This window comes from Emys orbicularis, chromosome 7, assembly GCF_028017835.1.
Source record: "Emys orbicularis isolate rEmyOrb1 chromosome 7, rEmyOrb1.hap1, whole genome shotgun sequence".
NCBI lineage: Eukaryota > Metazoa > Chordata > Testudines > Emydidae > Emys > Emys orbicularis.
The window spans coordinates 86,861,779-86,886,574 of NC_088689.1; the positions used below are offsets into that span (position 1 = coordinate 86,861,779).

A 24,796-nucleotide genomic window follows, 5' to 3' on the forward strand; every position below is an offset into this window, starting at 1 on the left:
AGATTTGAAAACTGATCATGAGTAATTTTTTTTTCAAATGTGATTAGTGATAGAACTGTTCCATTGAGTTCCAGCAGCTGTGAAATGGGACCACGTGACCTGCGGTCTCTTCCACATTCCTGATTATACAGTATCAAGTGATTTCAAGGCTCACTGATCAGCTGATTATTCGCTTCATGCACATTCTAGAAGAAAGTTGAACAGATGTGGTGCCTTAACTTTTGTGTTTTCCCATTGTTATACACATGGAGATTGGCTCTGTTGGTTCAGGGTTCACCTCTGCTGCCCCTTTTATCTTCCTCCAACACCTTCCAGGTTTCATCATGATGGCTTCCTTCCAATCCGTCAGAAGGTGGATTGTAAGTTTCCTTTAGAACCAATCAACATGGCTGTAAAAGGTCATCTGCAAATGAAAAACTTAAGGTTCACCTATTCAGCACATCCATAATAAAATACTTTTTGGTCCCCCCCGATGTCAGTTGGTTCCAGCTTAACTATAATGGCCCATCATGCACAGTCACACCTGCGATGAAGCTCTGTCATAGCCTGGAGCAAGGTCATTGGGCCTTGAGTAATTCTGTTTATCGTTTCTGGCTTCTCAGTTTCTATACCCTCAAAAGGAATACAGTTATTTAAAAAACTGAAAAATCATTAAATGGACTTGCCTAGGCTTCTCAGAGTTCTGCTGGAGTTTCATGGTATCTGTGAAGTCTGTACATGGTGTATGCTGGGTTGTCACACTGGGCATGATTTTGGTAGACCTGGAGGAGAGATGTTAGTTTTTAGAGTTGTGCGAGGTGCTTCTGAAGAACCATTTATCCTGGCTAGAGGAAATGTTCAGAGCATGGTGCAGAAAATGGTGGGATTTTGAAATATTTGTGGTTCACCTTTAAATCATACAGATAAATGGTAGCTGAGTTTAAATGCTCCTCAAGTACCTAACTTTGCTGTTTGCTTTCTTTAGGTATACATTATTCAAGTCAGTGTTGGGAGTCATCGGTGGACAGTCAAACATCGTTACAGTGACTTCCATGACTTGCATGAAAAGGTAAAGATCAGAAGACTGGTCTTGAGCTCTTGCAAAATAAATAACTTGTCAAATCTTGCTCCATGGCACAAGCTTACTGACATCCTTATAAAAAAAATAAAGTAAGGGAATATTTGGCCTTTGAGATGTAGTGTTAATGAAAGAGCAGATTAACTGAATTGCAAAATGAAGTCCTCACTGCACAAGCAATACAGTCTGCCTCTTCTATACTCCCTTGGATGGACCATATCGGCCAATAAGAAGGTAGTTCAACTATTAGGAGGAGCCCTGGCCATTTGGCTTGCTAGGATGAAGAATATTTTCATTGCCTCCCGGATCAAGCCAAAAAAAAAAAAGCCCTAAACCCAACCACAGCTATCCAGTCAGCAGAGGGGGAAAAATTCAAACAAACCTGCTTAATTAGTGCAAAGCAAAAACAAATAAAAGCATTATGGCGCCCCCTGGAAGTTAGCATCTGCTTGTCACCAAACCCTAGAACCAACCATGCAGACTCTAATCCTTACACTCTTTGCTGAGAGTGCCGTCAGGGCCGGCTCTGGCTTTTTTGCTGCCCCAGGAAAAAAAGCCTCCCGCCGCGCCCCTCCCCCTCCCCCCCGCGGGGAGCGCGGCAGGGGAGGGTGCTGAGCCTGGCCACGGGCCCGCTCTCCCCGACCGGCCGGAGCGCCGGGGGGAGGGCGGCGAGCCCGCCGCGGCTCCACTGGCGGCCGGAGCGCCGGGAGGAGGGCGGAGAGCCCGGCCGGGGCTCCGCTCTCCCCGGCGGCCAGAGCGCCGGGGGGGAGGGCGGCGAGCCCGGCCGGAGCTCCGCTCTACCCGGCGGCCAGAGCACCGGGAGGAGGGCGGCGAGCCCGCTCGTGGCCCCGCTCTCGGGCCGGAGCGCCGCGCCGCCCCCCTCCAGGTGCCGCCCCAAGCACATGCTTGGTGGGCTGGTGCCTAGAGCCGGCCCTGAGTGCCATATGTGATCTATTCTCCAGAAGCTGGTTTCAGACCAAAGACTTGCTTCATATGGGTTACAAATGAGCAGCCATTGGATAGTAATTTCTAATACCTACCAACCTGTACTGATTTAAAACAGCAATATCAAAATATGGAATTCAAGGTCCAGACTCCAGAGAAACATTTTTCACACCGAAATAAGTAAATAAAAAGATTTTGCAGTCCATTCGAAAGCATCTGGCAGTGTGGATTTGGCCCGTGGTCTGCCAGTTGACTACCCCTGATCTTCTGGAACAATGCTGGTGGTTGTACTTGATGTTTTTGGGGAGGCTGGCGAAGATTGGGGTTCAAACGTTTGCAGACACTGATTGCCAAAATAAAATATACTTATTATTTTGTTAAACTTACTGTTGTTGTTTTCATGTTCTAATATTCTTATCTCCCTCCAAAAAAACTGTCTGAAATTTATAGAAATTGAGATAAGTAGCCAAGTAACTGCAGTTTCAGAGAAATGTTACAGGAAAAAAGAAAACATTCTCTTAATATCTTAAGTTGTACAATATTACATCCTTCTTGCAAGATCAAACACTACTTGGGTAATAACTTATAATATTTCTGTTTCTACAGCTTGTTTCAGAAAAGAAGATAGATAAAAACCTGCTGCCTCCAAAGAAGATTATTGGGAAAAATTCCAAAAGTCTGGTGGAGAAAAGAGAGAAGGAATTAGAAGTTTACCTGCAAATGCTTCTGGTCAAGTTCCCCATTGCTGCACCCAAATTGTTGTCACACTTCTTACACTTTCATTTATATGTAAGTTGCATCCTAGCTATCTAGGTATTTATAAAGTGCCCTCTCACTGTGGTATCTTGCCCATTTGAGTCAATGAGAAGAGCAGGAGTCCAGTGAAAGTTTACACCCTAATTTTGAAGTAGCTTGGGGTTTTGTTTTTTTTTACTTAATTAAACAAAACAGCTTTAAAATCACTCCCTTTTCAGGATTTGGGCAACATAAAAAGTTAGGCCATAGAATGAGCTTTTCCAATGAAATCTTTGACGCTGTCCCTACTGTTGTTGAAACTGTACTAGCAAATAATGTGGACAGGGCCTTTGACATGAAAAATATGTTGGAGTGATACTCTGGTGCTCTGAATGAATCTGCAGTTGCATTAATTGTTTGTCTGAAATCAATATTGTTAGGTCTCAAAAGGAACATTATGTAATTGAACCCAACCCTGCTTAATGGTTAGTGGTTAGAACTATGGTTCATATTAAGACAGCTTCCAGTAGGCCAAATGAAGAAAAATGGTCTCTCTCCAGGAAATCATACTGATGGAGTGGCCTCTAGAGAAATATCTCTACACAGCAGATCAAACATTCTCTGCTATAATATTCTAAGTAAGAAGCAATAACTTCTTATTGTGGTTCACAGATTGAAAATGGTTCGTTCATCTCTTGTGATTGGGTTTCTCCTTTTTGTAGCATGCTGTTGTGTTGTAAGGCTAAGCAGACATTACGAAGAGGAACATGCATTGGGTTTGAGCAGGAAGGAAAAGTAGTGATTGCTTTAAATGGATGGATATGTGATGGGGTGGATCATTATCTTTAAGGCTACGATTATGTGTCAGAGGTCACGGAATCTGTGACTTCCACTGACCTCTGAGACATTTTCTGCACCAGGGCTGGAGCTCCTAGCCAGCCCCGCCCCCACAGCTCCCAGCCTGGTGAGAGACCCCCCACAGCTGCCCAGCCGCGGCGGTGGAGGACCCGGGAGCCCAGCAGCAGTGGGTGCTGAATCCACCTATCCCTTTTGTCAGGGATATTTTTAGTGAAAGCCAGGGACAGGTCATGGGCTTCCATGAATTTTTGTTTATTGCCTGTGACCTGTCCATGACTTTTACTAAAACTATCCATGACAAAAACCTAGCATTAATTATAGTTCAATGCAGAGGTTTTGGAATTGAGTCACAAATGATCAGTTAAGTACGTTGATTAAGCTTTAGTGACCAAAGCAAAACCATTTCAAAACACATAATGTGATCATAAATGAGTTTACAATGGTTGACTGGAGTAAATAGAGGTTTTGTTCCATATTATTGCTATTGATCTGCCATTTTGAGCAGAAGCACTGGTTTAAATTAAATGACAATTTTAAAAAATATTATAACTGCATAGTGACATGGCATAGTGTTTAAAATACAAGATTAGGAGATAGATCTGGGTTCTAGTCTGACTCTGCACAGGCTTCTTGTGTGACCAAGAGCAAGTCACTTAATCTCCCTGTACTTTATTTCCCCTATCTGTATAATGGGGGTTAATACTTTGATCCATTAATGTTTTGGAAGGTGTTTGATTTCAAATGGACGTACTTATATAGTGGATGTACAAAGCATTATTGTGTAGGCAATTTAACCTATATTCTTTAAAAAAAAGTATTGTTTTCAAACACACATTGTTTTTGTTTCTTAACTGTGGCTGCCCAATTTGAGATACTAGGAGGTGTGAATTTCAAAGGTGCTGTATACCTATAACTGCTGCTGAAATTGTGCTTGCCCCACACCTCAAAGTCAACCTTATGTGTCTGACATTGAGCATCTAAACTGTAACAGCATGTGTAATACTCTATTTAAATTGATTTTTAGTTTAGCATGAAAGCTAATAATTTAATTCAGAGTACCTCAGGGTTCAGAGTGCTTTACAAACCCTTACTATACCTAGGCTTGCAAGAATTTGATTTTTATTTTTTTTATAACTTTGACATAATAAGAATGTTTATTTTTAAGGATTTTTTCTATTTAAATTTTCACAGTTGTGGGAAATTATGGGGGGAATATGTATGAGGGGTCAGACAATTTAATGACAGTAGATGAGATTCAAAAAGTTTTAAAGCTTTATAGCAGTTAATACACAAATTGTAAATACCACATATCAAAATATACAAAGTAAATATCCTTCAATCAAACTCTAATAAGTTCTCAAGCAGCACTTTTCTTGCTTTGCCTGTCTGTACATTTAGATTATTATCCAGGGTAGTAGTTTTTCCTCGGTTTCTATTTGTATGCTGAAATCAGCATTTATTGACATTTACCAATAATAATCTAATCCTTCCAAGCCTAAGTATACCTAATGAGAGGCACTGTAATAACATTTTACAGTTGTTCAAACTCAGGGACAGAGGTTGAGACTTGCCGATGACCATCTGGCAAGTCAGTGCTAGAGATGAAAAGAGGACTTGGAGTCTCAATCCCCAGTCCTGCTCTTGTTCTAGACTACTTTCCCCTTTGTGTCTGGGAATATATCCAACCCAGCTCATTGAAACTTACTTACTGCTATGTATTTATCCACTCATCTTTATTTTAAAAATATTAGAACTGGGGTTAGCTATCTAGACATCGACCCTCATTCTGTCTTTGGATAGTACTTGTGTGTTAGCAGCAAAGTGCAGTGCTGCTTAAGTTATACCTCTTTTCCCAGTAGGCAAATCTGGGTTGATGTATGAACTCATAAAATCTTTTTGTTTGGCTGTTCTAGAATACTTTTAAATATTTACGTTAGTTACACATCAAAAAACCCTAAATATTAACTTAGCAATTCTGCTAAATAAATATACCCTCCAGCAGCCCTTTAAGAACATGATGACTGCCTAGGAAGGAGTACTGTGGAAAAGGATCTGGGCGTCATAGTCAACCACAAGCTAAATATGAGTCAACAGTGTAACACTGTTGCAAAAAAAGCGAACATCATTCTGGGATGTATTAGCAGGAGTGTTGTACGCAAGACACAAGAAGTAATTCTTCCACTCTACTCCGCACTGATTAGGCCTCAACTGGAGTATTGTGTCCAGTTCTGGGCGCTACTTTTCAGGAAAGATGTAGACAAATTGGAGAAAGTCCAGAGAAGAGCAAGAAAAATGATTAAAGGTCTAGAAACATGACCTTTGAGGGAAGATAGAAAAAATTGGGTTTGTTTTGTCTGGAAAAGAAGACTGAGGGGGACATAACAGTTTTCAAGTACATAAAAGGTTGTTACAAGGAGGAGGGAGGAGAATTATTATTATTATTGTTTACCTCTAAGGATAGGACAAGAAGCAATGGGCTTAGGTTTAGATTGGACATTAGGAAAAACTTCCTAACTGTCAGGGTGGTTAAGCACTGGAATAAATTGCCTAGGGAGGTTGTGTAATCTCCATCATTGGAGATTTTTAAGAGCAGGTTAGACAAACATCTGTCAGGAATGGTCTAGATAATCCTTAGACCTGCCATGAGTGCAGGGGACTGGACTAGATGACCTCTCGAGATCCCTTCCAGTCCTATGATTCTATAACGGGGTGAGCAAACTATGGCCCGGGGACCACATCTGGCCCTCCAGATGTTTTAATCTGGCCCCGGAGCTCCTGCCGGGAAGTGGGATCCGGGGCTTGCCCTGCTCCTGCGCTTCAGCCGGGGAGCGGGGTAGAGGTCTTTCCCCACTCTGCATAGCTACCAGAAGCAGCGGCATGTCCCCCATCCGGCTCCTATGCGTAGGGGCAGCCAGGGGGCTCTGCACACTGCCCTCACCGCAGGCACTGCCCCCGCAGCTCCCATTGGCTGGGAACCGCAGCCAATGGGAGCTGCAGGGGTGGCGCCTGCGTACAGGACAGTGTGCAGCGCTGCCTGGCCTCACCGCTGCGTAGGAGCCAGAGAGGGTACATGCCACTGTTTCTGGGAGCTGCTTGAGGTAATCGCTACCTGGAGCCTGCCCCCCTGATCTCCCATGCCCCAACCCCCTGCCCCAGTCCTGATCCCCCTCCTGCCCTCCAAACTCCTCGGTCCCAGCCTGGAGTACCCTCCTGTACCCCCAACTCCTCAGCCCCAGCCCCACCCCAGAGCCCGCACCCCCAGCCGAGCCCTCTCGCACCCCAACTCCCAATTGCATGAGCATTCATGGCCCACCATACAATTTCCATACCCAGGTGTGGTCCTCGGGCCAAAAAGTTTGCCCACCCCTGTTCTATAACATAAGACTGGCCATGCTGAGTCAGACCAATGGTCAGTCTAGCCCAGCATCCTGTCTTCTGACAGTGGTTGGTGCCAGATGCTGCGGAGGGCATGAACAGAGAACAGGGCAATTATTGAGTGATCCATCCCCCGTCTTCCAGTCCCAGCTTCTGGCAGTTAAAGGTTTGGGGACACTCAGAGCATGGATTTGTGTCCGTGAGCAGCGTGGCTCATAGGCATTGATGGACCTATCCTTCTTGAATTTATCTAATTTTTGTTTGAACCCAGTTATATTTCTGGCCTTCACAACATTCCCTGGCAATGAGTTCCAAAGGTTGACGGAGCATGGTATGAAAAAGTGCTTCCTTTTGTTTGTTTTAATCCTGCTGCCTATTAATTTCATTGGTTGATTCCTGGCTTGTGTGTTATGTGAAGGGGTAAATAACACTTCCTTATTCCCTGTTGCCCTTCTGTACTTTTTCCAATTCTAATATATCTTTTTCTGAGATAGGGCAACCTGCACAGCACACAGTATTCAAGGTGTGGGTGTACCATGGATTTATTTAGTGGTGTGATATTTTTTGTCTTATTTTCTATTCCTTTTCTAATGGTCCCTAACATTGTTAGCTTTATGTGACTGCCGCTGCACACTGAGCAGATGTTTTCAGTGAACTGTCCAGGATGACTCCAAGATCTCTTTCTTGAGTGGTAACGTTTAATTTAGACCCCCATCATTTTGTATGGATAATTGAGATTGTTTTCCAGTGTGCATTGCTTTGCATTTATCAAAATTGAATTTCATCTGCCATTTTGTTGCCCATATATCCAGTTTTGTAAGATCCCTTTGGAAATCTAGGCAGTCAGCTTTGAACTTAAGTATCTTGAGTAATTTTTTATAAAATCTGCGAACTTTGCCACCTCACTGTTTACCCCTTTTTCTAGATCATTTATAAATATGTTGAACAGCACTGGTCCCTGTACAGATCATTGGTGGACCCCGCTATTTACCACTCTCCATTGTGAAAACTGACCATTTATTCCTACCCTTTGTTTCTTATCTTTTAACCAGTTACTGATCTATTAGAGGACCTTCCCTCTTATCCCATGTCTGCTTACTTGGTTAAGAGTCTTTGGTGAGGAATGTTGTCAAAGGCTTTCTGCAAGTCTGTGTATACTATATCCACTGGATCATCCATGTGCACATGCTTGTTTACACCCTCAAAGAATTCTAATAGATTGGTGAGGAATGATTTCCCTTTACAACAGCTATGTTGACTCTTCCCCAACATATTGTGTTCATCTATGTATCTGATAATTCTGTTTTTCACTGTAGTTGCAACCAATTTGCCTGGTACTGAAGTTAGGCTTACTGGCCTATAATTGCCATACCACAATTAGTAGTTCTGCAATTTGGTGTTTAGTATCAGAGGGATAGCCGTGTTAGTCTGTATCCACAAAAACAAAGAGGAGTCCGGTGGCACCTTAAAGACGAATAGATTTATTTGGGCATAAGCTTTCGTGGGTAAAAAACCACTTCTTCAGATGCATGGAGTGAAAATTACAGATACAAGCATAAATATACTGGCACATATTTATGCTTGTATCTGTAATTTTCACTCCATGCATCTGAAGAAGTAGTTTTTTACCCCCGAAAGCTTATGCCCAAATAAATCTATTAGCCTTTAAGGTGCCACCGGACTCCTCGTTGTTTTAATTTGGTGTTCCTTCAGAACTCTTGGGTGAATCCCATCTGGTCCTGGTGACTTATTGCTGTTTAATTTATCAATTAAAAGGATGTGGGAATCTCCCTCACATCCTCTCCAGTGAAGATGGATTCAAAGAATTCATTTAGCTTCTCTGCAAGGACCTGGTCTTTCTGGAGTGCTCCTTTAGCACCTTGATTGTCCTGTGGCCGCACTGGCTTCCTGCTTCTGATGTACTTTACAAAATGGGGTTTTTTTGCTGTTAGTTTTTGCATCTTTTGCTAATTTCTCTTCAAATTCTTTTTTGGCCTACCTAATTATACTTTTACACTTGACTTGTCAGAGTTTATGCTCCTTTCTATTTTCCTCAGTAGGATTTGACTTCCAAATTTTAAAGGATGTCTTTTTGTCTCTGCCTGCCTCTTTTACTCTTTTTAGCCATGGTGGCATTTTTATGGTGTTTTATAATTTGGGGTATATATTTAGTTTAAGCCTCTATTACAATGTTTTTTAAAAGTTTCCATACAGCTTCCAGGCATTTCACTTTTGTGACTGTTTCTTTTAATTTCCATTTAACTAGCTTCCTCATTTTTGTGTAGTTCCTCTTTGTGAAGTTAAATGCTACTGTGGTGGGTTTCTTTGGTATTTTCCTCCCTACAAGGATGTTCAATTTAATTACATTATGGTCACTGTTAGGGAGTGGTTCAGCTGTTTTCACCTCTTGGACCAGAACCTGTGTACTGCTTAAGAATAAATTAAGAATTGCCTCTACCCTTGCAGGTTCCAGGACTAGCTGTTCCAAGGAGCTGTCATTAATGGTGTCTAGAAATTTTATCTCTGCATCTCTTCCTAAGGTGTCATGTACCCTGTCAATATGGGGATAGTTTAAATCACCCGTTATTGGGTTTTCTGTTTTTGTAGCCCCTCTAATATCCCTGAGCACTTTACAATCACCATCACCATTCTTGTGAGGCAGTTGGTAGTATATTCCTACTGCTATACTCTTATTACTCAAGTATAGAATTTGTATCCATAGAGAAACTTGTTGCACAGTCCTACACTTTACTTTTGACACCTGAATTGTCTCCTCTGCTAAACTTAGAAAATCTTGTAGCAAAGAAAAGAGGATGGGTGCTCCTGGAAGTGCAGCTGAAAACTGATCCTGTGAACAGAAGACTGCTGTGAACTAGACAAATAGAAATATGATTAGAGCAGTGCTAGAGACAGATTTCTGTTTCCCCACCTCCCAGGTCTGCCATAGGAAGGAGGACTCTTTAGCCACAAGCTGATTGCTATGTGGCCTTTCTACATTACCAGTGAGGTGGTGAGGATTAACTGGTGTTTGTACAGCTTTGTCTCCAAGTGCATATGTGCTAAGAATTACTGTTGTAATTTGTTCATTTAAAACAGGAGCAAGAACAATTCTGTGCCACTGAATTATTTTTTAGAATGCAGTTTTTGTAGCTTTTCATCCTAAGTTTATTTGGTTTGAACATTTTAGGCTGATCCATAGTGCAGTTTCAGTTCAGTTTATATTTTAGGAGCATATTTTCTAAAATACTTGCTTCAATAAATGAGCAAAGTAGTGTGTAGCTGATGGACTCTTTGTGTCTTTATCCCCTTGTTATGAAGCATTAGAGCTATCTGTGGACAAAGTAAACTTCTGGATGAGTACTGAATTAAGAATCATTTGATTTCTGTTGCTTCCTCTGTTATAAATGATATGAATATTTCAAGGTTAAGATTAACTATTGCATGAAGGTTTACTTCTAATACTGTTTTTGCAGGGCTTTCTTTGTGTCTAACAGAATCAATACAAGAATTATCTTATTACTGTTCCATTGTGTCCAAAACAGCCTCTGAATTTCCATAGGATTGTTGCTCATCGTGGGTGGGAAATATTTCATTCCCCATCTTGGTGCCTTTCATTCCCCTCCTTTATGGACTTGGGGAGGCAGAAATGTTGACATCCCTCTATTGAAATTTTTTTGCCCTCATCCTCCCTTCCAAAGTTGTCTACACACCTACCTGTTGACTCCTGGGGCTGCATTAATGGTGATGCCAGAGCGGGGGGGGGGGGGGGAGGAGTGGCACAGCATTTATGCTGTCAAAAAGCAAATATGTTGAAGAAAAGTCTAGAAGAATGAATTTAATTGCCTTTTCTATAGCTATCCCTTTCTTCACACCTGTGCAAGCCAAAGAATGCATCTTTTCCATGTTAGTGGCATGCAGTCTCAGTCTGACATAGGAGAGGAATTCTTGAATGTTTAATAAATGAATAGCTTATTCCAAGACCTCTTTTCAAAATAGTCATCTTGACATTTCTCAGCAATGAGTGGTTACTAGAACTTGTATAAGGAATTAGCACTACTTGAAAGTAAGCTAATATTTTTGGTAATATTTACTCTAGCATCTGTTACATTTAAAAGAGTAAAGACATCTAGTTAAGAATGTGCCTATTTAACTATAGTCTAATGCTGTCTTTCTTTATCTAACTTAAGACTATTTTAATTTTCAAAATTATTGCAGGTTATTTCCTTAGTGACTTTAGCATTATAAAAACATCCATAAGATATAATTATGGTCTCAATACTTCATTTTTTAAGATATTTCTGAAGATCTTCTAATATGGTAGGAAAGGGAGATTTTCTGATAAATGTCAGAAGTGTTAACATTTGAAGAATGGAAAACATTTAAATTAGTCAGTTACAGTGCTTTGTTCTTTGCAGGAAATCAATGGGATCACAGCTGCGTTGGCTGAAGAGCTCTTTCACAGAGGTACTGTAACGAATTGCCTAGAATTTAACAGAGAACAATAGTGTGTATTTGGTATGCAAATTTTCTTAAAATTATATTGTATATGAATATACTGGAGTGACGTGTCTCTAGGCAGCCAGATATAGATTTCCCTTTTGAATGTTGTGGATCATGTTTTCTTTAGTTCTTTTTTGCTCTCCGCCCCTCTGTCTCTTGCTATCAACTCTTTGCGTACTCCATATGGACAGATGTATTTTAGTTTGAACAATGCTGGGCCATTGTCAATGCTGGCTTGTAAAGATGCTCTCAACAGCAACGTGGAAATGCAGTAAATAGACACTGCCATGAGTCTGCCCTCCCCGGCTCTTGGAATGGACTTACTGAAACTTCTCCCAAACTCAGAACTCTTATATGATGAGCCCAGGGTGCCCTCGCCAGGAAACTTTCATAAAACCTCTTGACATGGCATATTATTCCAACACTTCCTCTTGCAACTTACACATGTTTTTTCCATATTAATTAATAATATTTTAACATAAGCTGAATTAAAATGTAATGTGTTCACTGTACATAAATTTGTGGCTATTTTGTACTTCTAATTTAATAGTTTAGTTAACCTCATAATTATAGTATCGTGAATGCATCCTAGTCAGCTTGTTAAAAGGCATTCTTTCCTGAGACTTGGAGACTGAATGCCTTTTCCATTAGTGTAGTGAGTTATCTCATGCTCTTGCTGCTGATAGAGCTGGTCAGTATTGCAGCAGTAGGGAACTTATGAAATTGTAAAACCGTTTCAAAGGGAGTATTCAGAAAATTGTGTAGCTCTTTAAAATAATAGTTACAGGACAAAATTCTATCCTGACTTGCAGTACATGCAACCTCATTAGCATCAACGGAATTGCTCTAGGTTTACACTGAGGTGCCAGTAGCAAAGCAGAACCTGGCATTAGTTTGTAACTTTAGCACTTAGGATGAGATTTCCAAAGACCTCTGCAGCTGGCCTTCCTCTGCTCCCATTGAGGCAGGGTGGGGGTGAGAATCATTGACTGAGTGCTTTTGGAAACCCCATCCATAATTTATAAAGTTTATTATGAAAACTGATGCCTGTCCTGTCCTTAATGTCTAATTGCTGCTTCTGAGTGAGAGGAGAAATGCTAACAGTTCCAGAGCAGTGTATTTGTAGTTTATTGGCTATAGTCAGGATAGAATTTTCAGGTGTCCATGAGGGCTGACAATCTGATGCTATTTCTTACTATTTGAAAACCAGTCCAAAATAAGAGTACTAGAGTGAGAAGAAATGTTGATGGAAAATCAGGATAAGTGGGGATGCATGTTGTATTTCAGATAGTGGGAGTTCATTTTGACATTGTGAGTACAGTGGGAGCCTTAGACCTACCAGTATAGCCATTATAAATGTTTTCTATAATTCCCCATTGTATACAGCAAATGCTGTGAAGTTGGTAAATATGTTTTATTAAAAGGAACTGTTCTGCAAATGGAATGGTTAGTGTTAATTGTTCGGGAATTTATCTAAGGATAGCTTGGAGAAAGAGTGATCTTTTACATTAGATAAATGAGCTTCAGTATGTCTGATCCTGGTCTATTAAAGGTAATGGGAGCATGGCTTTAACTCCATGAGGAGGTTTTGGCCTGTTGTGGCTGAAGGGCCTATTTTAAACATTTAGATTTTCTAATGCAAGAAGTCCATAGTTTTCTGTTCTTCGAATATTTGTTTTAAATGGCAAAACATGTGGATGTTGCTTCAGTACTTCAGTCAGAGCTAGGGTGTAAAGGGCAACTAGTTAAATCTCCAGCATGAGGTGCCCACCACCACCGTAATACTCCTCTCTTGCCCCTTCCCCACAGCAGTGGTGGGCATCAGCTGTTTATCCCTTTGGATGAAATCTTAAAATATTACGACTCCGTGTTTAATATCACTGTACTCTTGTTTTTCAGGAGAACAATTACTAATGGCTGGAGAGGTCTTCAGCCTCAGACCATTGCAGTTATATGCTATCACTCAACAATTGCGCCAGGGGAAACCTACATGCGCTAATGGAGATGCCAAAACTGATCTAGGTCATATTCTGGATTTCACATGTAGACTCAAATATTTAAAGGTAGAATGTATTGATGTAAATAATGTAGACATTGTTTCCTTCAGTATACACTAGAACAGGGATGGGCAAACTTTTTGGCCTGAGGGCCACATTGGGTTTCCAAAATTGTATGGAGGGATGGTTAGGGGAGGCTGTGCCTCCCCAAACAGCCAGGCGTGGCCTGGCCCCTGCCCCCTATCCGACCCCCCCCCCCCGCTTCTCGCCCCCTGACGGTCCCCCCGGGACTCCTGCCCCATCCACCCCTCCCTGTCCTCTGACCACCCCCGGACTCCCCGCCCCTGACTGCCCCCTGCTGCCCCATCCAACCCCTCCTCTCATTCCTGACTGCCCCCCCCGGAACCCCTGGCCCATCCAACCACCCCTTCTCCCTTACCGCCCCCGGAACCCCTGCCCCTGACTGCCCCCCGCCGCCTCATCCAACCCCTCCTCTCATTCCTGACTACCCCCCCAGAACCCCTGACCCCATTCAACCCCCCTGTTCCATGCCCTCTGACCGTCCCGACCCCTATCCACACCCCCACCCACTGACCACCACCCCGAACTCCCCTGCCCTCTATCCAACCCTCCCTGCTCCCTTACCACGCTGCCTGGAGCACAGGTGGCTGGCCTGCTACAGCCGCGCCGCCCAGAGCACCAGGACAGGCAGCCGTGCCGCCCAGCTGGAACCAGCCACGCCACGCCACTGCACAGCACAGAGCACTGGGTCAGGCCGCGGCTCTGCAGCTGCTCTGCCCAGCAAGAGCTCGCAGCCCCGCCGCCCAGAGCATTGCACCGGTGGCACAGTGAGCTGAGGCTGCGGGGGAGGGGGAACAGCAGGGGAGGGGCCGGGGGCTAGCCTTCCAGGCCAGGATCTCAGGGGCCGGGCAGGAGGGTCCCACGGGCCATAGTTTGCCCACCTCTGCACTAGAAATTAATGGTGTGCTGTCAGTGTCACTTAATCCTTTGAAAGCATGGAAACGCCAATATTAATGCTGATTAGGTGGCCCAGAATCTTCACTTTATTGTGCCTAGAAGCAACAACACATAGCAGCTGATATTTTCCTGCATGACATGGCATCCCTAGAGCCCCACTGTAGGCGCTTTGTACATAGGCATACAACCATGTAATCTTTCTGAGCCTTGGTTGGCCTTTGGGAACGCACATAACTCCGTGATACTGTCCGTCTAATGTAGAAGTTATAAAAACTCTGCCCCCCCAACATTCTCACTTCATTGTTTTATATCTGTAATTGTAAATAGTAACTGTTCCGTAGTTGAGAGTTGCAACTGAGTTTCCATTAAAAATCAATTTTAGCCCCTTGTAATCTTAACAATAAAAGCTCATATGGCAGCCTCAATTAGTAGGTTCAGTCTGGAGACATGGCAGATTTTTCTTCTGCCAAATTTGAAGTGAATTGGAAAGGTTTTCCTCAGTTCTGATGTACAAAAATTGAGAGCTCATCAGATTTTTTTTACTCTTCATAGCAAAAAGAGAACAACTTCCCTGTCTTATCTGATTTCTGATTTAAATCTATCCAATGGAACTTACAGCTTCTGGAAGTCCAGCTGTAAAGATGACCTTTCAAGAATACTTAAAAGTTAAAGCACTCATGTTATGTTCTTGCACCCTTAATTAAATCTGAATCATTTTTTTCATCTGGGATTAGAATAGTTAGTGTCAGGGAGCAGTGGGGGAGTCCAGTTCCTTAATAGGCAAAAATGAACAGCTGGGGAGAATATGGAAACTTCATCAGAAGCTTTTGTGCTCTGTGAAAGCAAAGATGCATCTGCAGTTCCATTTCTATGGAGCTTTCCATTCCCCAGCCTTGCAGCTCCAATGCTACAAAATTTACACAGAGAGAGAAACCTGTGTTCTTTGGCCCCAGTGGTATTTTCTGACCCTGTAAATTCTGCAGAGCCAGATTAGCCTTTTGTGGGCCCGGCGCCCAACATATTTGTGGGCCCCCCGGGGGCAATGGAGCAGGGGAGGGGGGTCAGTCCCTGGAGTGAGCGGCTGGCCAGGGGCATAGCATAGTGCCCAGTGTGAGGGCACTATTTACAAACCGCAGTAGCCAGACACACAGTGGCCTGCCCAGTCCTGTGCTGCCAGCATGCCCCTTCCCCTCGGGGGCGGGCCCATGCCACGCCACAGAGCCCCCCCACCCAACACTGGAACAGCCCTCCGATTCCCTATGACCAGAGCTCCCCGGACCCACTATACCCAGCGCCCCTTCCCCCTGACCCTGCCACAAATACACAGCGCCCTGCACAACAACATCCTGGCCCCCCCCGCCCACAGCCCCACCACAACTGCACAGCACCCCACACAGAACCCCCACTCCTTAGTACCCCAGCACACACAGATCCTCCCTCACAGCGCAGCACCCCCACCCCAGACCCTCCAGACACACCCTCCCCCATGCCCTGCCTCCCTGCGGCATTCACTGGCCCTGCTGGGAGGCGACTGTCTGCCGGGCTGAGCCACCAGTGCAGGTCCTGAGGCAGGAATCGCTCTGGCCCCTCGGGAGTAGTGCGATCAGCCAGGCCAGGGCCTGCCCCAGCCAGCCTCCCTCAGGACCCACTTGCCTGGAGGGGCCCAGCCAAGCCTCCCATACTGTTCCCCCCAACTGACTGAGACTGGCCAGGATTCTGCACCAGTCCCAGACGGCTCAGCTCCAGGGAGACAGGTGGGGCCCCACAGGTGGTGGGAAGCAGAGACTGCCCGGAGCCAGAGGTTCACTGGGGTCTGGCCAGGGGGCAGAGAGAAGCCGGTGGGTGGGGACAGGGGGTGAAGAGGAGCCCTCGGCGGGCAGGGCAAGAGGAGCAAGTGGTGGGCAGGGTGGGGGGAGACAGCAGGCTGGTGGGGTCTCAGGGCGCAGTGCAAGCAGAGCAGGCTGGGGCCCCTCCTGAGCATGGGCCCGGCTCCATGGCTCCACTGGCGCCATTGTAAACTTGGCACTGAAGCTCTGATCGCTTGTGCCTAGAGCATGTCAGCTCCTTAAGAGCTTGCAAACCCCAGATGAGTCCAAGCAAGATATCCTGCAGACTTCTCAAATTCAGATGTTCATGGCAAGTATTTCCGAACCTTCTGTATTGGTACTAATATTAATTGAAGACAAGCAAATAAAACCAATTTGGAGTTTCTAGATTTGCGCTTCAGTTTGCAGAAAACTAACAATACTCAACTTTTTCCAAGCTCTCAACTTGGAAATGCCTTGTCCTACTTGAAACTCTGGGATGGAAATATGCGTAATTTTCTGATTTCATTTCAAGAAGAGAGATTTTTTTAGTGCATGGGGGATTAGGGTGTCAGTTAGTTTAGAATGGAAAACTAGTGACCATCTTAACTATGAAGTCTTTGCCACAACTCCATGTGCTACAATGTATACAAGGTGGCAGCCTTAGGCCAGGTCTGCACTATAAACTTATATAAACCCATGAGCGACGAAGTTCTCCCAACCTATACCCAGTGTAGACAGCTCTATGTTGACGGGAGGGCTTCTCCCGTCACCATAGCTACCGCCTCTCGCAGAGGGAATAACTATGCTGACAAGAGAATCTCTCCTGTCGGCATAGTAGCATCTTCACGAAGCGCTGCAGCTGCAGTGTTTTAAGTGTAGACCTGCCTTTTAAGTTCAGCTCCTTGCTTTCTGTATGTTTGGCTTTTGCCTTCAATTTTTTTTCCTTCTTTTTTTTAAATGCTAAATTGTGTTCAAGTGTCATTAACAGTGGAATCCTTCAACTCCTTTGGCTGTCATTTTAGAAGGTTCTCAGTAATTGTATTTATATGGTTCAATCCTGGTAATTTACAACAGACACTGCAACATATGTGTGTTGATTGGTTTGTGTATTAATTCTGTCTTTAATCTTGATTACTAGGTAACTGGCACAGAGGGACCTTTTGGAACCAGCAACATTCAGGAGCATCTTTTGCCTTTTGATTTGTCAATATTTAAATCTCTTCATCAGATAGAGGTACGGTTGAGATCCTGTTTGCTCAGTAACTTTCTAATGGCTATTCAAAAGCAGAGTCTAGCAATACCAATATTGCAGTGTATCACTTAGTATTGGTGAGCTATCATTTACTTTGGCTTGGCACTAGAAGTAATTTAAATGTTTTATATTTATTGTTAAGTGAGACAAATACCGCTTCCTCTAGTCTGGAAAAAATGGATGCCAGACTAGATATTTAGAACAACTGATTATGTACATTGCCCCTAAAGAGCAAGATTCCTAATATAATTACAGTAGAACTTTGTTTTAGATATAAAAATCAAAACCAAAGTAGTGGTGATCTCTCTGCTTCTTAGAAAAGATCTAATAACAAAAAGTTTTAGCAAGGTCTCGTTACTAAAACATCTTTACTTGTTGAAATACCAAATATTTACAAATATACCATGAAATAAAATCTGTTTTCCCACAGTGCACTTTGTGGTGCAGTATTTTGTTTGTTAGCTTACTTGTTAATTGGCAAAATTTATTTATTTACAATTGGTCTGACATTCATTAGTGGAACTTAGCAAGTTTCTGATAGAACTTCAGTCATTCATTTAATGTATTACGTCATAGCTTGCTTACCAGACTGAATATTTACATATTATGGAGACCTGCCAATGTCTGTACCTTGTTATGAAATGTAAAGCAATAGTGAACTTCCATTTTGGGAGTACAGTAAGTGTTAAAAATGAGAGGACTCTGGTGTTCTAATGGCAAATGCATCAAAGAAGGCATTGAATCAGCTAGAAGAACTCAATCAATCAATCTAGATTCATAGATTCCAAGGCCAGACGGGATCACTGTGATCATATAGTTTGACTTCCTGTATGACACAGCCCATAGAACTCGCCCAAAATAATTCCTAGAACCTATCTTTTAGAACAACAGCCAATCTTGATTTAAAAATTGTCAGTGATGGAGAATCCACCACAACTCTGTGTAAATTGTTCCAGTGGTTGATTAATCTCACCATTAAAAATTTATGCCTTATTTGCACTCTGACTTTGTCTAGCTTCAGCATTAAAGAGCCCATTATCAAATGTTTGTTTCCCATATAGGTACTTATAAATTGTAATCAAGTCACCCTTAACCTTCTCTTTGTTAAACTTAATAGATTGAGCTCCTTGAGTTTGTCACGGTAAGGCAGGTTTTGTAATCCTTGAATCATTCTTGTGGCTCTTTTCTGAACCCTCTCCAATTTAACAACATACTTCCTGAATTGTGGGTGCCAGAACTGGACACACTATTCCAACAGCAGTCACACGAGTCCCAAATACAGAGGTAAAATAACCTCTTTACTCCTACTCGATATTCCCCTGTTTATGCATCCCAGGGTCACATTAGCTCTTTTGGCCACACCATTACACTAGGAGGTCTTGTTCAGCTGATTATCCACAACACCCCCAAATCTTTTTCAGAGTCATTGTTTCCCGGGTAGAATCCCCCATCATGTAAGTATGGCCTATGTTCTTTGTTTCCAAATGTATCCATTTACATTTAGCTGTTTTAAAACACACATTGTTTGCTGGTACCCAGTTTCAGAGCAGTTTGGAGCACCTGGTAATCAGTGACCGGTCCTCTTCATTATTTGCTGCTCCATCACTTCATTAGTGATTATTTTGTTTTCTTCCAGGTCATTAATAAAAACATTAAACAGCATAGGGCCAAGAACCAATCCTTGCAGGACCCTACTGGAAACACATCCCTCGATGAGTCTCCATTTACAATTACATTTTGATACCTATCAGTTAGCCAGCTGGTAATCCATTTACTGTGTGCCATGTTCATTTTATAGAGACAAGGTGGGGAGTAAGAGAAGAGCTCTGTGTAAGCTTGAAAACTTGTTTCTTTCACCAACAGAAATTGGTCCAATAAAAGATGTTATATCACCCAACTTGTGTCTCTTTGTATCCTGGGACCAACATGGCTACAATACTTTAGACAACAGTGCTAATTTTCTATCATTCTCATTTCTTAATCAAAATGTCATGTAGTATCAAGTCAAATGCCTTACGGAAGTCTGAGTATATTACATCAACACTATTACCTTTATCAACCAAACTTATAATCTCATTAAAAAAAAATCAAGTTACCATATATACTCATTCATAAGCTGTATATTTTTGATAAAAAAGTGACGCATCAAAAAGCGGGGGTCGGCTTATAAACAGGTCTACACCAAAATTTGATGATTTTAAACTCTATGGAATCATTTAATTGAATATCTAATGCATTGTTTATCTGGAGCATCTGCAGGCATGGAGCCCCTCAGCTCCCTGTGGCCATGGTTCGCCGTTCCCAGCCAATGGGAGCTGCGGGAAGTGGAGGTTGACGGCTCGCAACCCTCCATGTAATAACCTCATGGCCCCCAGTTTGAGAACCACTGTTATATATTATCTTTTTATTTTTTACGATTGCCTTCACTTCCACTCTAAATCAGATTGCTTTTTTAACCAGTACAGTCTTCTTCCTCAATTGTGGCTTTTTGGACGTCTAGTAAGGTGTTCTTAAATGATTCCCAATTATCATACACATTTTTCTGATTAAATTCTTCCTACTAGCTGTTTGGGTCATAATTGTTTTCAGGTTCGTGAAACTGGCCCTATTAAAGCACCAAGTATGTATATTACTGGTCTGGACTTTATTCTTCTTGCACATTATAAATGCAATTAAGTCTTGATCACTTGTACCTAAGCTAGCATTAATTTTTAGGTCTGTGATCAGTTCCTTTATTAGACAGGGTCTAATAAAGAATTCCCCAGTGTTCACTGCAATGCTTTTTGAGTTAGGAAATTATCTGCAATGTTTACAAAATTGCAAGGATGTTTTAGTCCTCTAGCATATGTCACTGAAATTGAAGTCCCCCATGATCATGCACCTTTTCTTTCTACACTATGTAGATAGATGCATAAGGAGATGGTCATCTTGTTCCCTAAGCTTTCAATATAATTTTTTTCCAAGTTATCAGTGACTCAGAAGGAGGTAATGTCACTCCCCCTTCCCTTTTGCCTTCTCGATCCTTCCTAAATAGGTTATAACCATTGATTTTAACATTGCAATTATCTCGCCAGGTTTCAATACTACCAACTAGGTTGAATTTATGCTCATATGAGCAATTCCAGTTCCTCTTATTTTTTACCCAGGCTCCTAGCATTGGTGTATAGGCAATACAAGAATTTCTTCTCTTCATGTCCTTTGGTTCCTTGTTTAATTTTGTTCTCATCATCTTGATTTTGAGCTCATTGCTCATATCTTCCCTCTTTTTACCCTCTCCTTTTGCTATTCTAGCCAGCCTGTCTCCAAGGAGATTGGTTCCCCTTCTACTGAGGTGGTAAACCATCCAAACTATACAGCCCCCTCCCCTCATAGAAGGTGGACCAATGTTCTACAAAACCAAAGTCCTTTACCCTACACCGCTTACCTAGCCAGTGATTCACGTCCAGAATCCTCTGCCTTCTGTCTTCCCTTGCTTGTGGGACAAGAAGGATCTCAGAGAAGATTGCTTGGACATTCTTCAGCATGTTTCCGAGTTCCCTGAAGTCATCTTCTATCTGTGAGTTATCCCACAACAGTATCATTAGTGCTGATATGAAACATAACCAATGGATCCTAGCCCACTGACTTCAGAAGCCTATCCAGTCTTAGAGTGACATCTCTTGTCTTGGCTCTGGGAAGGCAGCGTACTGTCCTGTTGTCCACCTATGCCTTGCAGAATGTTCTTTAATTCTTCTGAATATTGAATCTACAACAAGGATTGTCTGTGTTCCTTGGACAGTTGGAGAACTTTTCGTGGGCAAGCTTGATTTTCTTACAGTTTGGGCCCAACTGCCATCCACATGCGTATCCCATACATATTTCCGTTACCTTGGACCTCCAGGATCTTGAGAGGTATCTTCTATAGTTTTCATGTTAAGAACCTGGTATCAATTTGAAACTTCTAGCCATGTGGAATTCTTCCCATCGTCTTCTCTCTAGTGGCCACAGCTTGCCCATCCTTATCTGTCTCCAGCTATGTAGAGTGCTGCTTTGACCTCTTGCCTCTGGTGGTTATGACCCACCAGACCTCCTATGACCTTCTCTCTTTCTCTGATTCCTGGGAAGTCAGCTAGATGATCATGATGATCCCTTCTGGCCTTAAAGTCTGAGTCTGAGGCCAGTGCCATTTTTCCTTGGTGTTTCCCAAACCTGGCTGTCTCCTCAGCTTCGCTGATTCTCAGTAGCATCTCAACTTGTCCCTCCAATCCTAGAATCTTTTCCTCCAGCACAGTCACCAACTTGCACTTCATGCACAGGAAATCCCTTCTGTCTTCAAGCAGGAAAGAGAGTACATCCATTGCAGGTCCTCACCACTGTTCCATCACTGGCCATCTTAATATCTCACATACTGCTGAACCTGGAAAGAAAGCTGCTCTCACTTGCTCTGAAACCACTCCTGTTAGTTGCCGCTATTGGTTGGAGCCTCACCATCTTTGGCAAGGCACTGATCAAAGTTCCAAAACCAAGAGCCTTTCAGCCTTTAGCAAGGCATCCTGCTTACTCAGGGCCCCATGGCTCTGCTAAGCAGCCCATACACAGAGAACACTCAGCCAGCCAAACAACCCACAGATGGACCAAATGCTCCACTCACAGGGTCCCGCTACTTTCAAGTACAGAGTCTGCAGCTACTTCCTCCAAAACTCCCCTGTTAGTGGCCTCTGTTTGTGGCATTTATTTAATAAAGATTTTTTTAATTAAAATTATCATGTGGGAAGGAAATATATATCAATAACTCTTTGAGGGGATCTATAAGGCTTCACTAACTAAAATGTGTTTTGTTTTTTGGATAGGGGCAGATCACTTTCTAAAAAAAGAACATGGAAAAGGAAAAATAATTTAACATGAGGGGGTTTATAACTTGAATGTTCGTGCAAAGTACTGGATTGACTAGCTCTGGATTGACATCCTCTTTACAATAATAATGCAAACTTCCCCATCAGAGTATCAGCTCTGTCCTGGAAGGACTCCACTTCTAAGGATGAGAGGAACTCAGTTTCTATACCCATTGAAGCTTGTCTCTTTGATACTGCCTACAAGAGTGCTATTTGTGGTGGTAGTCGTGCGATGTAGGCTTTTGTCTACCAGGAACTAACTGGACTGACGCTGCTAAGCACTTCAGGTGGCAATGTCCTTCAGCCACTCCTAAAGAGCGGCCGGCTGGAACCTAATGACCTCCCAAGTAAAACCCTCAAATATCCTTTAAATTTGTCATATGTAATAAAGTCACTGGGAAATTTTGCATTCAGCCTAGTCTCCCACTTCTTATGACACTTTTTTTTTTAAATGTAAAGAATGCACAAGGATTGTTAGTATGATCAAATATCTGCTGCTGTAATTATAGTTAAACTTACTTGCAAGAGTCCTTTCCATTTGGTAAGAGTGAAGTATTCTGTCCAGTTAAGCTGCCTGGGTGGCTTCATCATGATGAGAATTTTTACTTGTGCTGGGCAACTTTATTGAAAGAGCTTTTTGAATTTTGCTTCTTTCGGGTTGCCCCACTGATTTCATTGTCTGCTTTGCTTTGTCTTGACCAACTTCCAGTGCAATAGACTGGATCAGCTCTTGCTTGGTCCTGTTGCTTATTTATATTCTTATGGAAAAGAGATTTTAGAGGAACACTGTAAATGCTCTCTGTTGATACAATTGAACACCTGGTTATACCAGCTATCACCAGCATCTTCCTTACTTTATTATGTTTGTTCCAATACTCATGTACTTGTAACTTATTTTGTAAGGCTGTATTTTCCCTTTAAACAGATAAATCACTGTGGTGCAAATCTTATTAAAGGGCTGACATCATCAAAGCACACTTTAACCACGATGAGTATTCGGTTTTCAGCAACCTCAATGAAAGTAAGTGCAATTTCCCAAGGCTGGCAATTGTTTAAAGCATGTCCAAAAGTATTGCAGTTGCAGGAGTGTTTATCTGAAGTCATGTCTTGCTGTGTCAAGTGTTACTATTAAAGCCATATGACTGAAGGGTCCTATATTATCTTGAGAGGTAATGTCATTTTTATAAATCGGAAGGAAGTGTTTATTATCTGTGTACCAACTCTTTAACAGCTGAATTTACAGCTGGTATTCATGGCAACTGTAGTTATTTCTCAGTAATCCTAGTGTTCATGCAGATTCTCTGCTTGGATTGGCTACTGCTGTCAGAACTCCCCATTCATATGCCCAAAATAAGCATAGTTCTTGCAGTTTCAACCCTGTCAATCCAGATATGAAATTCTATTACGTTTAATCTGAATGTGTTATTTTATCCTTACTGAACTGTTGCAAGACTTGTTTTGAGAACTATTAGTTTTCCCTGAAGGCATAGTTGTAGTGCTTTAATAATGTTCTTTAATGTCTGTCTTAAACAGGAAATTCTAGTGCCTGAGGCCTCTGAATTTGACCAATGGGAGCCAGAGGGTGCCCTTTCAAGTTTTCCTGTGACAGCGGTTATCCCAACTTGGAAGACTTTAACAACTTTAGATATGAGTCACAATCGCATATCTCAGATTGATGATTCAGTGGTAAGACCTCATGGAGCTTAGTCTTCAAGACATTTTCTTGTTTGGAAAAAATGCACAGCAAGCATGCTGTGGAACAATCTAGATAGCCAGCAGAGCTTTACATTTACATCAGAAACTTCCATTTGTCTAGAGGATTTCCGTTTGCACTCATATTTTGCTTTTAACTTAAATTGTACATTGACAATCTAAATCACAGAAAAAGCAATATTTTTGGGAGCAACTTAAGCAGGTTTGTTTAATTTCAGTAGTTTCTGCCCTCAGGCAAAGCAAGGGCAGGGGTAAATGCAGTGTCTGTATGCAGCATTTTATGTATATGATTAGTTGAATTACAGGAATGCTGTAGATCTTCTGAAACTTTTATGCTTCAAACTAGTTTTATTCTTAACCCAGTTATATAAAACAAAATCCCATTCTGGGATAGAACTTACTGTATGTTACAGACCTTATTGGTGTTTAAAGGCAACCTTGAACCCCACCAGTTAGAGTAGCACAGTTGACAATGACTCACTATGAAAAGTCTTCCAAACATGAAAACCACATCCTAAGTATTCAGTCAAGACATTGCTTCCTTTGTTTTCCTTTCCATGCTGCTTCTGCAGTTCCCAAATTAAAGATAATTAAGTAAACTGGGTTTTTTTATAGCTGTCACCGCTATGTCGTCTGTGTGCCTCACAAACACTAACACATTTTTCCTCGCAACCCATGTGTGAGACAGGGTAGTAGTTATCCTCATA

The 24,796-nt window shown here is 42.4% G+C and overlaps 1 protein-coding gene across 1 annotated transcript in view; it reads left to right on the forward strand.

The window, feature by feature from the left end:
- NISCH (nischarin) overlaps nucleotides 1-24,796 on the forward strand; it is a 60,790-nt gene that overhangs the window by 7,500 nt on the left and 28,494 nt on the right. The window contains exons 2-8 of the mRNA XM_065407307.1: nucleotides 965-1,048; nucleotides 2,609-2,791; nucleotides 11,386-11,434; nucleotides 13,370-13,533; nucleotides 17,392-17,487; nucleotides 23,302-23,397; nucleotides 23,910-24,062. Of these exons, the coding sequence (XP_065263379.1) occupies nucleotides 965-1,048; nucleotides 2,609-2,791; nucleotides 11,386-11,434; nucleotides 13,370-13,533; nucleotides 17,392-17,487; nucleotides 23,302-23,397; nucleotides 23,910-24,062 (825 nt within the window). The remainder of the gene's footprint in view (nucleotides 1-964; nucleotides 1,049-2,608; nucleotides 2,792-11,385; nucleotides 11,435-13,369; nucleotides 13,534-17,391; nucleotides 17,488-23,301; nucleotides 23,398-23,909; nucleotides 24,063-24,796) is intronic.